We start from the raw sequence: 15,043 nt of genomic DNA, 5'->3' as shown, positions 1-15,043 counted from the left end.
GCAGTTGTGGTTGATGGTTCTGTAGTTGTGGGTGGTGCAGTCGTGTTTGATGAGCCTAAAGTTGTCGGTGCTGCAGTTGTTGTTGACACTGTAGTCATTGATTCTGCAGTTGTTGTTGACACCTTTTTAGTTGTGGGTGCTGCAGTTGAGGTTGATGGTTCTGTAGTTGTGGGTGCTGCAGTTGTGGTTGACCTTTCTGTAGTTCTGGACGCTGCAGTGGTGGTTAACATTACTCTAGTTGTGGGTGCTGTAGTTGTTGACAATTCTCTAGTTGTGAGTGTCACAGTTGTTGATGCTACTGTAGTTGTTAGTTCTGCAGTTGTTGTTGTTGACACTTTTGTAGTTGTGGGTTCTGCAGTTGTGGTTGACGCTGCTGTAGTTGTGGATGCTGCAGTTGTGGTTGATGCTTCTGTAGTTGTGGGTGCTATAGTTGTGGTTAATTGTTTTGTAGTTGTGGGTGCTGGAGTTGTGTTTGATGAGCCTGAAGTTGTAGGTGCTGCAGTTGTTGTTGACGCTGTAGTCGTTGATTCTGCAGTTGTGGTTGACCCTTCTGTTGTTGTGGATGGTGCAGTTGTGGTTGACATTACTGTAGTTGTGGGTGCTGCAGTTGTTGACATTTCTCTAGTTGTGGGTGTTGCAGTTGTTGATGCTGCTGTAGTTGTTGGTGAAACTTCTGTAGTTGTCGGTGCTGCAGTTGTGGTTGACGCTGCTGTAGTTGTGGATGCTGCAGTTGTGGTTGATGGTTCTGTAGTTGTGGGTGGTGCAGTTGTGGTTGACACTTCTGTGGTTATGGGTGCTGCAGTTGTGGTTGATGGTTCTGTAGTTTTGGGTGGTGCAGTTGTGGTTGATTGTTTTGTAGTTGTGGGTGCTGCAGTTGTGTTTGATGAATCTGAAGTTGTGGGTGTTGCATTTGTTGATGCTGCTGTAGTTGTTGGTTCTGCAGTTGTTGACACTTTTGTAGTTGTGGGTTCTGCAGTTGTGGTTGATGGTTCCGTAGTTGTGGTTGAGCTTCCTGTATTTGTGGGTGCTGGAGTTGTGGTTGAACCTGCTGTAGTTGTGGGTGCTGCAGTTGTGGTTGACGTTACTGTAGTTGTGGGTGCTGCAGTTGTTGACAATTCTCTAGTTGTGTGTGTTGCATTTGTTGATGCTGCTGTAGTTGTTGATGCTGAAATTTTTAGTGAAACTTCTGTAGTCGTTGATTCTGCAGTTGTTGTTGACACTTTTTTAGAGGGTGCTGCAGTTGTGGTTGATGGTTCTGTAGTTGTTGGTGCTGCAGTTGTGGTTGACCCTTCTGTAGTTGTGGATGCTGCAGTGGTGGTTGACATTTTTCTAGTTGTGGACGCTGTAGTCGTTGACAATTCTCTAGTTGTGGGTGTTGCAGTTGTTGATGCTGCTGTAGTTGTTGGTCCTGCAGTTGTTGTTGACACTTTTGTAGTTGTGGGTTCTGCAGTTGTGGTTGATGATTCTGTAGTTGTGGTTGATCTTCCTGTATTTGTTGGTTCTGGAGTTGTGGTTGACCCTGCTGTAGTTGTGGATGCTGCAGTTGTGGTTGAAATTACTGTAGTTGTGGGTGCTGCAGTTGTTGACAATTCTCTAGTTGTGGGTGTTGCAGTTGTTGATGCTGCAGTTGTGGTTGATGGTTCTGTAGTTGTGGGTGGTGCAGTTGTGGTTGACACTTCTTTAGTTGTTGGTGCTGCAGGTGTGGTTGATTGTTTTGTAGTTGTGGGTGCTGCAGTTGTTGTTGACGCTGTAGTCGTTGATTCTGCAGTTGTTGCTGACACTTTTTTAGTTGTGGGTGCTGCAGTTGTGGTTGATGGTTCTGTGGTTGTGGGTGCTGCAGTATTTCTTGACCCTTCTGTAGTTGTGGATGCTGCAGTTATGATTGACATTACTGTAGTTGTGGGTGTTGCAGTTGTTGATGCTGCTGTAGTTGTTGGTCCTGCAGTTGTGGTTGACGCTTCTGTAGTTGTGGGTTTTGCAGTTGTGGTTGACGCTTCTGTAGTTGTGAGTGCTGCAGTTGTTGATGCTGCTGTAGTTCTTGGTTCTGCAGTTGTTGTTGACACTTTTGTAGTTGTGAGTTCTGCAGTTGTGGTTGATGGTTCCGTAGTTGTGGTTGATCTTCCTGTATTTGTTGGTGCTGGAGTTGTGGTTGACCCTGCTGTAGTTGTGGATGCTGCAGTTGTGGTTGATTGTTTTGTAGTTGAAGGTGCTGCAGTTGTGTTTGATGAGCCTAAAGTTGTCGGTGCTGCAGTTGTTGTTGACACTGTAGTCGTTGATTCTGCAGTTGTTGTAGACACTTTTGTAGTTGTGGGTTCTGCAATTGTGGTTGATGACTCCGTAGTTGTGGTTGACGCTTCTGTAGTTGTGGGTGATGCAGTTGTTGATGGTGCTGTAGTTGTTGATTCTGCAGTTGTTGTTGACACTTTTGTTGTTGTGGATTCTGTAGTTGTGGTTGATGGTTCCGTAGTTGTGGTTGATCTTCCTGTATTTGTTGGTGCTAAAGTTGTGGTTGACCCTTCTGTAGTTGTGGATGCTGCAGTTGAGGTTGACATTACTGTAGTTGTGGGTGCTGCAGTTGTTGACAATTCTCTAGTTGTGGGTGCTGCAGTTGTTGATGCTGCTGTAGTTGTTGGTTCTGCAGTTGTTGTTGACACTTTTGTAGTTGTGGCTTCTGCAGTTGTGGTTGATGGTTCTGTAGTTGTGGGTGGTGCAGTTGTGGTTGATTGTTTTGTAGTTGTGGGTTCTGCAGTTGTTGATGGTGCTGTAGTTGTTGGTTCTGCAGTTGTTGTTGTTGACACTTTTGTAGTTGTGGGTTCTGCAGTTGTGGTTGATGACTCCGTAGTTGTGGTTGACGCTTCTGTAGTTGTGGGTGCTGCAGTTGTTGATGCTGCTGTAGTTGTTGGTTCTGCAGTTGTTGTTGACACTTTTGTAGTTGTGGGTTCTGCAGTTGTGGTTGACGCTTCTGTAGTTGTGGGTGCTGCAGTTGTTGATGCTGCTGTAGTTGTTGGTTCTGCAGTTGTTGTTGACACTTTTGAAGTTGTGGGTTCTGCAGTTGTGGTTGATGGTTCTGTAGTTGTGGTTGATCTTCCTGTATTTGTTGGTGCTGGAGTTGTGGTTGACCCTGCTGTAGTTGTGGATGCTGAAGTTGTGGTTGACATTACTGTAGTTGTGGGTGCTGTAGTTGTTGACAATTCTCTAGTTGTGGATGTTGCAGTTGTTGATGCTGCTGTAGTTGTTGGTTCTGCAGTTGTGGTTGACGCTGCTGTAGTTGTGGATGCTGCACTTGTGGTTGATGGTTCTGTAGTTGTGGGTGGTGCAGTTGTGGTTGATGCTTTTGTAGGTGTGGGTGCTATAGTTGTGGTTGATTGTTTTGTAGTTGTGGGTTCTGGAGTTGTGTTTGATGAGCCTGAAGTTATAGGTGCTGCAGTTGTTGTTGACGCTGTAGTTGTTGATTCTGCAGTTGTGGTTGACCCTTCTGCAGTTGTGGATGCTGCAGTTGTGGTTGACATTACTCTAGTTGTGGGTACTGTAGTTGTTGCCAATTCTTTAGTTGTGGGTGTTGCAGTTTTTGATGCTTCTGTAGTTGTGGGTGCTGCAGTTGTTGATGCTGCTGTAGTTGTTTGTTCTGCAGTTGTTGACACTTTTGTTGTTGTGGGTTCTGCAGTTGTGGTTGATGGTTCTGTAGTTGTGGTTGATGTTCCTGTATTTGTTGGTGCTGGAGTTGTGGTTGACCCTGCTGTAGTTGTGGATGCTGCAGTTGTGGTTGATGGTTCTGTAGTTGTGGGTGGTGCAGTTGTGGTTGTTTGTTTTGTAGTTGAAGGTGCTGCAGTTGTGTTTGATGAGCCTAAAGTTGTCGGTGCTGCAGTTGTTGTTGACACTGTAGTCGTTGATTCTGCAGTTGTAGTTGACACTTTTTTAGTTGTGGTTGCTGCAGTTGTGGTTGACCCTTCTGCAGTTGTGGATGCTGCAGTGGTGGTTAACATTACTTTAGTTGTGGGTGCTGTAGTTGTTGACAATTCTTTAGTTGTGGGTGTTGCAGTTGTTGATGCTACTGTAGTTGTTGGTTCTGCAGTTGTTGTTGTTGACACTTTTGTAGTTGTGGGTTCTGCAGTTGTGGTTGATGACTCCGTAGTTGTGGTTGACGCTTCTGTAGTTGTGGGTGTTGCAGTTGTTGATGGTGCTCTAGTTGTTGATTCTGCAGTTGTTGTTGTTGACACTTTTGTAGTTGTGGGTTCTGCAGTTGTGGTTGATGACTCCGTAGTTGTGGTTGACGCTTCTGTAGTTGTGGGTGTTGCAGTTGTTGATGGTGCTGTAGTTGTTGATTCTGCAGTTGTTGTTGACACTTTTGTTGTTGTGGATTCTGCAGTTGTGGTTGATGGTTCCGTAGCTGTGGTTGATCTTCCTGTATTTGTTGGTGCTGAAGTTGTGGTTGACCCTGCTGTAGTTGTAGATGCTGCAGTTGAGGTTGACATTACTGTAGTTGTGGGTGTTGCAGTTGTTGATGCTGCTGTAGTTGTTGGTTCTGCAGTTGTTGTTGACACTTTTGTAGTTGTGGGTTCTGCAGATGTGGTTGATGGTTCTGTAGTTGTGGGTGCTGCAGTTGTGTTTGATGAGCCTGAAGAGGTGGGTGCTGCAGTTGTTGTTGACACTGTAGTCGTTGATTCTGCAGTTGTTGTTGACACTTTTTTAGTTGTGGGTGCTGCAGTTGTGGTTGATGGTTCTGTAGTTGTTGGTGCTGCAGTTATGGTTGACCCTTCTGTAGTTGTGGATGCTGCAGTGGTGGTTGACATTACTCTAGTTGTGGGTACTGTAGTCGTTGACAATTCTCTAGTTGTGGGTGTTGCAGTTGTTGATGCTGCTGTAGTTGTTGGTTCTGCAGTTGTTGTTGACACTTTTGTAGTTGTGGGTTCTGCAGTTGTGGTTGATGGTTCCGTAGTTGTGGTGGATCTTCCTGTATTTGTTGGTGCTGAAGTTGTGGTTGACCCCTCTGTAGTTGTGGATGCTGCAGTTGAGGTTGACATTACTGTAGTTGTGGGTGCTACAGTTGTTGACAATTCTCTAGTTGTGGGTGTTGCAGTTGTTGATGCTGCTGTAGTTGTTGGTTCTGCAGTTGTTGTTGACACTTTTGTAGTTGTGGGTTCTGCAGTTGTGGTTGATGCTTCTGTAGTTGTGGGCATTGCAGTTGTTGATGCTGCTGTAGTTGTTTGTTCTGCAGTTGTTGACACTTTTGTTGTTGTGGGTTCTGCAGTTGTGGTTGATGGTTCTGTAGTTGTGGTTGATGTTCCTGTTTTTGTTGGTGCTGGAGTTGTGGTTGACCCTGCTGTAGTTGTGGATGCTGCAGTTGTGGTTGATGGTTCTGTAGTTGTGGGTGGTGCAGTTGTGGTTGATTGTTTTGTAGTTGAAGGTGCTGCAGTTGTGTTTGATGAGCCTAAATTTGTCGGTGCTGCAGTTGTTTTTGACACTGTAGTCGTTGATTCTGCAGTTGTTGTTGACACTTTTTTAGTTGTGGTTGCTGCAGTTGTGGTTGATGGTTCTGTAGTGGTGGGTGCTGCAGTTGTGGTTGACCCTTCTGTAGTTGTGGATGCTGCAGTGGTGGTTAACATTACTATAGTTGTGGGTACTGCAGTTGTTGACAATTCTTTAGTTGTCGGTGTTGCATTTGTTGATGCTACTGTAGTTGTTGGTTCTGCAGTTGTTGTTGTTGACACTTTTGTAGTTGTGGGTTCTGCAGTTGTGGTTGATGACTCCGTAGTTGTGGTTGACGCTTCTGTAGTTGTGGGTGTTGCAGTTGTTGATGGTGCTGTAGTTGTTAATTCTGCAGTTGTTGTTGACACTTTTGTTGTTGTGGGTTCTGCATTTGTGGTTGATGGTTCCGTAGTTGTGGTTGATCTTCCTGTATTTGTTGGTGCTGAAGTTGTGGTTGACCCTTCTGTAGTTGTGGATGCTGCAGTTGAGGTTGACATTACTGTAGTTGTGGGTGCTGCAGTTGTTGACAATTCTCTAGTTGTGGGTGTTGCAGTTGTTGATGCTGCTACAGTTGTTGGTTCTGCAGTTGTTGTTGACACTTTTGTAGTTGTGGGTTCTGCAGTTGTGGTTGACGCTTCTGTAGTTGTGGGTGCTGCAGTTGTTGATGCTTCTGTAGTTGTTGGTTCTGCAGTTGTTGTTGACACTTTTGAAGTTGTGGGTTCTGCAGTTGTGGTTGATGGTTCTGTAGTTGTGGTTGATCTTCCTGTATTTGTTGGTGCTGGAGTTGTGGTTGACCCTGCTGTAGTTGTGGATGCTGAAGTTGTGGTTGACATTACTGTAGTTGTGGGTGCTGTAGTTGTTGACAATTCTCTAGTTGTGGATGTTGCAGTTGTTGATGCTGCTGTAGTTGTTGGTTCTGCAGTTGTGGTTGACGCTGCTGTAGTTGTGGATGCTGCATTTGTGGTTGATGGTTCTGTAGTTGTGGGTGGTGCAGTTGTGGTTGATGCTTTTGTAGGTGTGAGTGCTATAGTTGTGGTTGATTGTTTTGTAGTTGTGGGTGCTGGAGTTGTGTTTGATGAGCCTGAAGTTATAGGTGCTGCAGTTGTTGTTGACGCTGTAGTTGTTGATTCTGCAGTTGTGGTTGACCCTTCTGCAGTTGTGGATGCTGCAGTTGTGGTTGACATCACTCTAGTTGTGAGTACTGTAGTTGTTGCCAATTCTTTAGTCGTGGGCGCTGCAGTTGTTGATGCTGCTGTAGTTGTTGGTCCTGCAGTTGTGGTTGACGCTTCTGTAGTTGTGGGTGTTGCAGTTGTTGATGCTGCTGTAGTTGTTTGTTCTGCAGTTGTTGACACTTTTGTTGTTGTGGGTTCTGCAGTTGTGGTTGATGGTTCCGTAGTTGTGGTTGATGTTCCTGTATTTGTTGGTGCTGGAGTTGTGGTTGACCCTGCTGTAGTTGTGGATGCTGTAGTTGTGGTTGATGGTTCTGTAGTTGTGGGTGGTGCAGTTGTGGTTGATTGTTTTGTAGTTGAAGGTGCTGCAGTTGTGTTTGATGAGCCTAAAGTTGTCGGTGCTGCAGTTGTTGTTGACACTGTAGTCGTTGATTCTGCAGTTGATGTTGACACTTTTTTAGTTGTGGTTGCTGCAGTTGTGGTTGATGGTTCTGTAGTTGTGGGTGCTGCAGTTGTGGTTGACCCTTCTGTAGTTGTGGATGCTGCAGTGGTGGTTAAGATTACTCTAGTTGTGGGTGCTTTAGTTGTTGACAATTCTTTAGTTGTGGGTGTTGCAGTTGTTGATGCTACTGTAGTTGGTTCTGCAGTTGTTGTTGTTGACACTTTTGTAGTTGTGGGTTCTGCAGTTGTGGTTGATGACTCCGTAGTTGTGGTTAACGCTTCTGTAGTTGTGGGTGTTGCAGTTGTTGATGGTGCTGTAGTTGTGGTTGATTGTTTTGTAGTTGTGGGTGCTGGAGTTGTGTTTGATGAGCCTGAAGTTGTAGGTGCTGCAGTTGTTGTTGACGGTGTAGTCGTTGATTCTGCAGTTGTGGTTGACCCTTCTGTAGTTGTGGATGCTGCAGTAGTGGTTGACATTACTCTAGTTGTGGGTACTGTAGTTGTTGCCAATTCTTTAGTCGTGGGTGTTGCAGTTGTTGATGCTGCTGTAGTTGTTGGTCCTGCAGTTGTGGTTGACGCTTCTGTAATTGTGGGTGCTGCAGTTGTTGATGCTGCTGTAGTTTGTTCTGCAGTTGTTGCCACTTTTGTTGTTGTGGGTTCTGCAGTTGTGGTTGATGGTTCCGTAGTTGTGGTTGATGTTCCTGTATTTGTTGGTGCTGGAGTTGTGGTTGACCCTGCTGTAGTTGTGGATGCTGCAGTTGTGGTTGAAATTACTGTAGTTGTGGGTGCTGCAGTTGTTGACAATTCTCTAGTTGTGGGTGTTGCAGTTGTTGATGCTGCAGTTGTGGTTGATGGTTCTGTAGTTGTGGGTGGTGCAGTTGTGGTTGACACTTCTTTAGTTGTTGGTGCTGCAGGTGTGGTTGATTGTTTTGTAGTTGTGGGTGCTGCAGTTGTTGTTGACGCTGTAGTCGTTGATTCTGCAGTTGTTGCTGACACTTTTTTAGTTGTGGGTGCTGCAGTTGTGGTTGATGGTTCTGTGGTTGTGGGTGCTGCAGTATTGGTTGACCCTTCTGTAGTTGTGGATGCTGCAGTTATGATTGACATTACTGTAGTTGTGGGTGTTGCAGTTGTTGATGCTGCTGTAGTTGTTGGTCCTGCAGTTGTGGTTGACGCTTCTGTAGTTGTGGGTTTTGCAGTTGTGGTTGATGGTTCAGTAGTTGTGGTTGACGCTTCTGTAGTTGTGGGTGTTGCAGTTGTTGATGCTGCTGTAGTTGTTGGTTCTGCAGTTGTTGTTGACACTTTTGTAGTTGTGAGTTCTGCAGTTGTGGTTGATGGTTCCGTAGTTGTGGTTGATCTTCCTGTATTTGTTGGTGCTGAAGTTCTCGTTGACCATGCTGTAGTTGTGGATGCTGCAGTTGTGGTTGACGCTTCTGTAGTTGTTGATCCTGCAGTCGTGGTTGACGATTCTGTAGTTGTGGGTTTTGCAGTTGTGGTTGATGGTTCAGTAGTTGTGGTTGACGCTTCTGTAATTATTGGTGCTGCAGTTGTTGATGGTGCTGAAGTTGTTGGTTCTGCAGTTGTTGCCAATTCTTTAGTTGTGGGTGTTGCAGTTGTTGATGCTGCTGTAGTTGTTGGTTCTGCAGTTGTTGACACTTTTGTAGTTGTGGGTTCTGCAGTTTTGGTTGATGGTTCCGTAGTTGTGGTTGATCTTCCTGTATTTGTTGGTGCAGGAGTTGTGGTTGACCCTGCTGTAGTTTTGGATGCTGCAGTTGTGGCTGACATTACTGTAGTTGTGGGTGCTGCAGTTGTTGACAATTCTCTAGTTGTGGGTGTTGCTGTTGTTGATGCTGCTGTAGTTGTGGGTGCTGCAGTTGTTGGTGAAACTTCTTTAGTTGTGGGTGGTGCAGTTGTGGTTGACACTTTTTTAGTTGTGGGTTCTGCAGTTGTGGTTGATGGTTCCGTAGTTGTGGTTGATCTTCCTGTATTTGTTGGTGCTAGAGTTGTGGTTAACCCTGCTGTAATTGTGGATGCTGCAGTTGTGGTTGACGTTACTGTAGATGTGGGTGCTGCAGTTGTTGACATTTCTCTAGTTGTTTGTGCTGCAGTTGTTGACAATTCTCTAGTTGTGGGTGTTGCAGTTGTTGATGCTGCTGTAGTTGTTGGTGCTGCAGTTGTGGTTGATGGTTCTGTAGTTGTGGGTGGTGCAGTTGTGGTTGACGCTTCTGTGTTTGTGGGTGCTGCAGTGGTGGTTGATGGTTCTGTAGTTTTGGGTGGTGCAGTTGTGGTTGACGGTTCTTTAGTTGTTGGTGCTGCAGGTGTGGTTGATTGTTTTGTAGTTGTGGGTGCTGCAGTTGTTGTTGACGCTGTAGTCGTTGATTCTGCAGTTGCTGCTGACACTTTTTTAGTTGTGGGTGCTGCAGTTGTGGTTGATGGTTCTGTGGTTGTGGGTGCTGCAGTTGTGGTTGACCCTTCTTTAGTTGTGGATGCTGCAGTTATGATTGACATTATTCTAGTTGTGGGTGCTGTAGTTGTTGACAATTCTCTAGTTGTGGGTGTTGCAGTTGTTGACGCTTTTGTAGTTGTGGGTTTTGCAGTTGTGGTTGATGGTTCAGTAGTTGTGGTTGACGCTTCTGTAGTTGTGGGTGCTGCAGTTGTTATTGACGCTGTAGTCGTTGATTCTGCAGTTGTGGTTGACCCCTCTGTAGTTGTGGATGCTGCAGTTGTGGTTGACATTACTCTAGTTGTCGGTACTGTAGTTGTTGCCAATTCTTTAGTTGTGGGTGTTGCAGTTGTTGATGCTGCTGTAGTTGTTGGTTCTGCAGTTGTTGACACTTTTGTAGTTGTGGGTTCTGCAGTTTTGGTTGATGGTTCCGTAGTTGTGGTTGATCTTCCTGTATTTGTTGGTGCGGGAGTTGTGGTTGACCCTGCTGTAGTTGTGGATGCTGCAGTTGTGGTTGACATTACTGTAGTTGTGGGTGCTGCAGTTGTTGACAATTCTCTAGTTGTGGGTGTTGCTGTTGTTGACGCTGCTGTAGTTGTTGATGCTGCAGTTGTTGGTGAAACTTCTTTAGTTGTTGGTGCTGCAGTTGTGGTTGCTGCTGTAGTTGTGGATGCTGCAGTTGTGGTTGATGGTTCTGTAGTTGTGGGTGGTGCAGTTGTGGTTGACACTTTTTTAGTTGTGGGTTCTGCAGTTGTGGTTGATGGTTCCGTAGTTGTGGTTGATCTTCCTGTATTTGTTGGTGCTAGAGTTGTGGTTAACCCTGCTGTAATTGTGGATGCTGCAGTTGTGGTTGACGTTACTGTAGTTGTAGGTGCTGCAGTTGTTGACAATTCTCTAGTTGTGGGTGTTGCAGTTGTTGATGCTGCTGTAGTTGTTGGTGCTGCAGTTGTGGTTGATGGTTCTGTAGTTGTGGGTGGTGCAGTTGTGGTTGACGCTTCTGTGTTTGTGGGTGCTGCAGTGGTGGTTGATGGTTCTGTAGTTTTGGGTGGTGCAGTTGTGGTTGACACTTCTTTAGTTGTTGGTGCTGCAGGTGTGGTTGATTGTTTTGTAGTTGCGGGTGCTGCAGTTGTTGTTGACGCTGTAGTCGTTGATTCTGCAGTTGCTGCTGACACTTTTTTAGTTGTGTGTGCTGCAGTTGTGGTTGATGGTTCTGTGGTCATGGGTGCTGCAGTTATGATTGACATTTTTCTAGTTGTGGGTGCTGTAGTTGTTGACAATTCTCTAGTTGTGGGTGTTGCAGTTGTTGATGCTGCTGTAGTTGTTGGTCCTGCAGTTGTGGTTGACGCTTTTGTAGTTGTGGGTTTTGCAGTTGTGGTTGATGGTTCAGTAGTTGTGGTTGACGCTTCTGTAGTTGTGGGTGCTGCAGTTGTTGATGCTGCTGTAGTTGTTGGTTCTGCAGTTGTTGTTGACACTTTTGTAGTTGTGGGTTCTGCAGTCGTGGTTGACAATTCTGTAGTTGTGGGTTTTGCAGTTGTGGTTGATGGTTCAGTAGTTGTGGTTGACGCTTCTGTAGTTGTTGGTGCTGCAGTTGTTATTGACGCTGTAGTCGTTGATTCTGCAGTTGTGGTTGACCCTTCTGTAGTTGTGGATGCTGCAGTTGTGGTTGACATTACTCTAGTTGTGGGTACTGTAGTTGTTGCCAATTTTTTAGTTGTGGGTGTTGCAGTTGTTGATGCTGCTGTAGTTGTTGACACTTTTGTAGTTGTGGGTTCTGCAGTTTTGGTTGATGGTTCCGTAGATGTGGTTGATCTTCCTGTATTTGTTGGTGCTGGAGTTGTGGTTGACCCTGCTGTAGTTGTGGATGCTGCAGTTGTTGTTGACATTACTGTAGTTGTGGGTGTTGCAGTTGTTGACAATTCTCTAGTTGTGGGTGTTGCTGTTGTTGATGCTGCTGTAGTTGGTGAAACTTCTTTAGTTGTGGGTGCTGCAGTTGTAGTTGATGCTGCTGTAGTTGTGGATGCTGCAGTTGTGGTTGATGGTTCTGTAGTTGTGGGTGGTGCAGTTGTGGTTGACACTTTTTTAGTTGTGGGTTCTGCAGTTGTGGTTGATGGTTCCGTAGTTGTGGTTGATCTTCCTGTATTTGTTGGTGCTAGAGTTGTGGTTAACCCTGCTGTAATTGTGGATGCTGCAGTTGTGGTTGACGTTACTGTAGATGTGGGTGCTACAGTTGTTGACATTTCTCTAGTTGTGGGTGCTGCAGTTGTTGACAATTCTCTAGTTGTGGTTGTTGCAGTTGTTGATGCTGCTGTAGTTGTTGGTGCTGCAGTTGTGGTTGATGGTTCTGTAGTTGTGGGTGGTGCAGTTGTGGTTGACGCTTCTGTGTTTGTGGGTGCTGCAGTGGTGGTTGATGGTTCTGTAGTTTTGGGTGGTGCAGTTGTGGTTGACACTTCTTTAGTTGTTGGTGCTGCAGGTGTGGTTGATTGTTTTGTAGTTGTGGGTGCTGCAGTTGTGGTTGACCCTTCTGTAGTTGTGGATTCTGCAGTTATGATTGACATTATTCTAGTTGTGGGTGCTGCAGTTGTTGATGCTGCTGTAGTTGTTGGTCTTGCAGTTGTGGTTGACACTTCTGTAGTTGTGGGTGCTGCAGTTGTTGATGCTGCTGTAGTTCTTGGTTCTGCAGTTGTTGTTGACACTTTTGTAGTTGTGGGTTTTGCAGTTGTGGTTGATGGTTCAGTAGTTGTGGTTGACGCTTCTGTAGTTGTTGGTGCTGCAGTTGTTATTGACGCTGTAGTCGTTGATTCTGCAGTTGTGGTTGACCCTTCTGTAGTTGTGGATGCTGCAGTTGTGGTTGACATTACTCTAGTTGTGGGTACTGTAGTTGTTGCCAATTCTTTAGTTGTGGGTGTTGCAGATGTTGATGCTGCTGTAGTTGTTGGTTCTGCAGTTGTTGACACTTTTGTAGTTGTGGGTTCTGCAGTTTTGGTTGATGGTTCCGTAGTTGTGGTTGATCTTCCTGTATTTGTTGGTGCGGGAGTTGTGGTTGACCCTGCTGTAGTTGTGGATGCTGCAGTTGTGGTTGACATTACTGTAGTTGTGGGTGCTGCAGTTGTTGACAATTCTCTAGTTGTGGGTGTTGCTGTTGTTGATGCTGCTGTAGTTGTGGGTGCTGCAGTTGTGGTTGACACTTTTTTAGTTGTGGGTTCTGCAGTTGTGGTTGATGGTTCCGTAGTTGTGGTTGATCTTCCTGTATTTGTTGGTGCTAGAGTTGTGGTTAACCCTGCTGTAATTGTGGATGCTGCAGTTGTGGTTGACGTTACTGTAGATGTGGGTGCTGCAGTTGTTGACATTTCTCTAGTTGTGCTGGCTGCAGTTGTTGACAATTCTCTAGTTGTGGGTGTTGCAGTTGTTGATGCTGCTGTAGTTGTTGGTGCTGCAGTTGTGGTTGATGGTTCTGTAGTTGTGGGTGGTGCAGTTGTGGTTGACGCTTCTGTGTTTGTGGGTGCTGCAGTGGTGGTTGTTGGTTCTGTAGTTTTGGGTGGTGCAGTTGTGGTTGACACTTCTTTAGTTGTTGGTGCTGCAGGTGTGGTTGATTGTTTTGTAGTTGTGGGTGCTGCAGTTGTTGTTGACGCTGTAGTCGTTGATTCTGCAGTTGCTGCTGACACTTTTTTAGTTGTGGGTGCTGCAGTTGTGCTTGATGGTTCTGTGGTTGTGGGTGTTGCAGTTGTGGTTGACCCTTCTGTAGTTGTGGATTCTGCAGTTATGATTGACATTATTCTAGTTGTGGGTGCTGTAGTTGTTGACAATTCTCTAGTTGTGGGTGTTGCAGTTGTTGATGCTGCTGTAGTTGTTGGTCCTGCAGTTGTGGTTGACGCTTTTGTAGTTGTGGGTTTTGCACTTGTGGTTGATGGTTCAATAGTTGTGGTTGACGCTTCTGTATTTGTGGGTGTTGCAGTTGTTGATGCTGCTGTAGTTTTTGGTTCTGCAGTTGTTGTTGACACTTTTGTAGTTGTGGGTTTTGCAGTTGTGGTTGATGGTTCAGTAGTTGTGGTTGACGCTTCTGTAGTTGTTGGTGCTGCAGTTGTTATTGATGCTGTAGTCGTTGATTCTGCAGTTGTGGTTGACCCTTCTGTAGTTGTGGATGCTGCAGTTGTGGTTGACATTACTCTAGTTGTGGGTACTGTAGTTGTTGCCAATTCTTTAGTTGTGGGTGTTGCAGTTGTTGATGCTGCTGTAGTTGTTGGTTCTGCAGTTGTTGACACTTTTGTAGTTGTGGGTTCTGCAGTTTTGGTTGATGGTTCCGTAGTTGTGGTTGATCTTCCTGTATTTGTTGGTGCTGGAGTTGTGGTTGACCCTGCTGTAGTTGTGGATGCTGCAGTTGTGGCTGACATTACTGTAGTTGTGGGTGCTGCAGTTGTTGACAATTCTCTAGTTGTGGGTGTTGCTGTTGTTGATGCTGCTGTAGTTGTGGGTGCTGTAGTTGTTGGTGAAACTTCTTTAGTTGTGGGTGCTGCAGTTGTGGTTGATGGTTCTGTAGTTGTGGGTGGTGCAGTTGTGGTTGACACTTTTTTAGTTGTGGGTTCTGCAGTTGTGGTTGATCTTCCTGTATTTGTTGGTGCTAGAGTTGTTGTTAACCCTGCTGTAATTGTGGATGCTGCAGTTGTGGTTGATGTTACTGTAGATGTGGGTGCTGCAGTTGTTGACATTTCTCTAGTTGTGCTGGCTGCAGTTGTTGACAATTCTCTAGTTGTGGGTGTTGCAGTTGTTGATGCTGCTGTAGTTGTTGGTGCTGCAGTTGTGGTTGATGGTTCTGTAGTGGTGGGTGGTGCAGTTGTGGTTGACGCTTCTGTGTTTGTGGGTGCTGCAGTGGTGGTTGTTGGTTCTATAGTTTGGGGTGGTGCAGTTGTGGTTGACACTTCTTTAGTTGTTGGTGCTGCAGGTGTGGTTAAATGTTTTGTAGTTGTGGGTGCTGCAGTTGTTGTTGACGCTGTAGTCGTTGATTCTGCAGTTGCTGCTGACACTTTTTTAGTTGTGGGTGCTGCCGCTGTGGTTGATGGTTCTGTGGTTGTGGGTGCTGCAGTTGTGGTTGACCCTTCTGTAGTTGTGGATTCTGCAGTTATGCTTGACATTATTCTAGTTGTGGGTGCTGTAGTTGTTGACAATTCTCTAGTTGTGGGTGTTGCAGTTGTTGATGCTGCTGTAGTTCTTGGTTCTGCAGTTGTTGTTGACACTTTTGTAGTTGTGGGTTTTGCAGTTGTGGTTGATGGTTCAGTAGTTTTGGTTGACGCTTCTGTAGTTGTTGGTGCTGCAGTTGTTGTTGACGCTGTAGTCGTTGATTCTGCAGTTGTGGTTGACATTACTCTACTTGTGGGTACTGTAGTTGTTGCCAATTCTTTAGTTGTGGGTGTTGCAGTTGTTGATGCTTCTGTAGTTGTTGGTTCTGCAGTTGTTGACACTTTTGTAGTTGTGGGTTCTGCAGTTTTGGTTTATCTTCCTGTATTTGTTGGTGCGGGAGTTGTGGTTGACCCTGCTG

The 15,043-nt window shown here is 45.6% G+C and overlaps 2 protein-coding genes across 2 annotated transcripts; both read right to left on the bottom strand.

Moving 5' to 3' along the window:
• Positions 1–234: 234 nt before the first annotated feature.
• LOC309562255 (uncharacterized protein) lies at positions 235–3,509 on the bottom strand (the record flags this gene model as incomplete). Its single annotated transcript, XM_082266374.1, has 3 exons — positions 235–267; positions 588–1,798; positions 2,525–3,509. 3 exons carry the CDS (start codon positions 3,507–3,509, stop codon positions 235–237), a joined length of 2,229 nt encoding a protein of 742 aa, XP_082122500.1.
• A 2,300-nt stretch (positions 3,510–5,809) lies between these two features.
• Positions 5,810–12,860, bottom strand: LOC309562254 (uncharacterized protein; the record flags this gene model as incomplete). The annotated part of the gene is made up of 12 exons (XM_082266373.1): positions 5,810–5,944; positions 6,066–6,155; positions 6,669–6,737; positions 6,819–7,145; positions 7,713–7,868; positions 7,965–8,781; positions 9,469–9,527; positions 9,825–10,022; positions 10,443–10,499; positions 10,926–11,095; positions 11,266–11,377; positions 11,721–12,860. 12 exons carry the CDS (start codon positions 12,858–12,860, stop codon positions 5,810–5,812), a joined length of 3,330 nt encoding a protein of 1,109 aa, XP_082122499.1.
• Positions 12,861–15,043: the final 2,183 nt, after the last annotated feature.

Source organism: Pelophylax lessonae, assembly GCF_965119305.1.
Source record: "Pelophylax lessonae genome assembly, chromosome: 8".
NCBI classification, from domain to species: Eukaryota; Metazoa; Chordata; class Amphibia; order Anura; family Ranidae; genus Pelophylax; species Pelophylax lessonae.
This window is presented reverse-complemented; position numbering and strand designations above follow the sequence as displayed.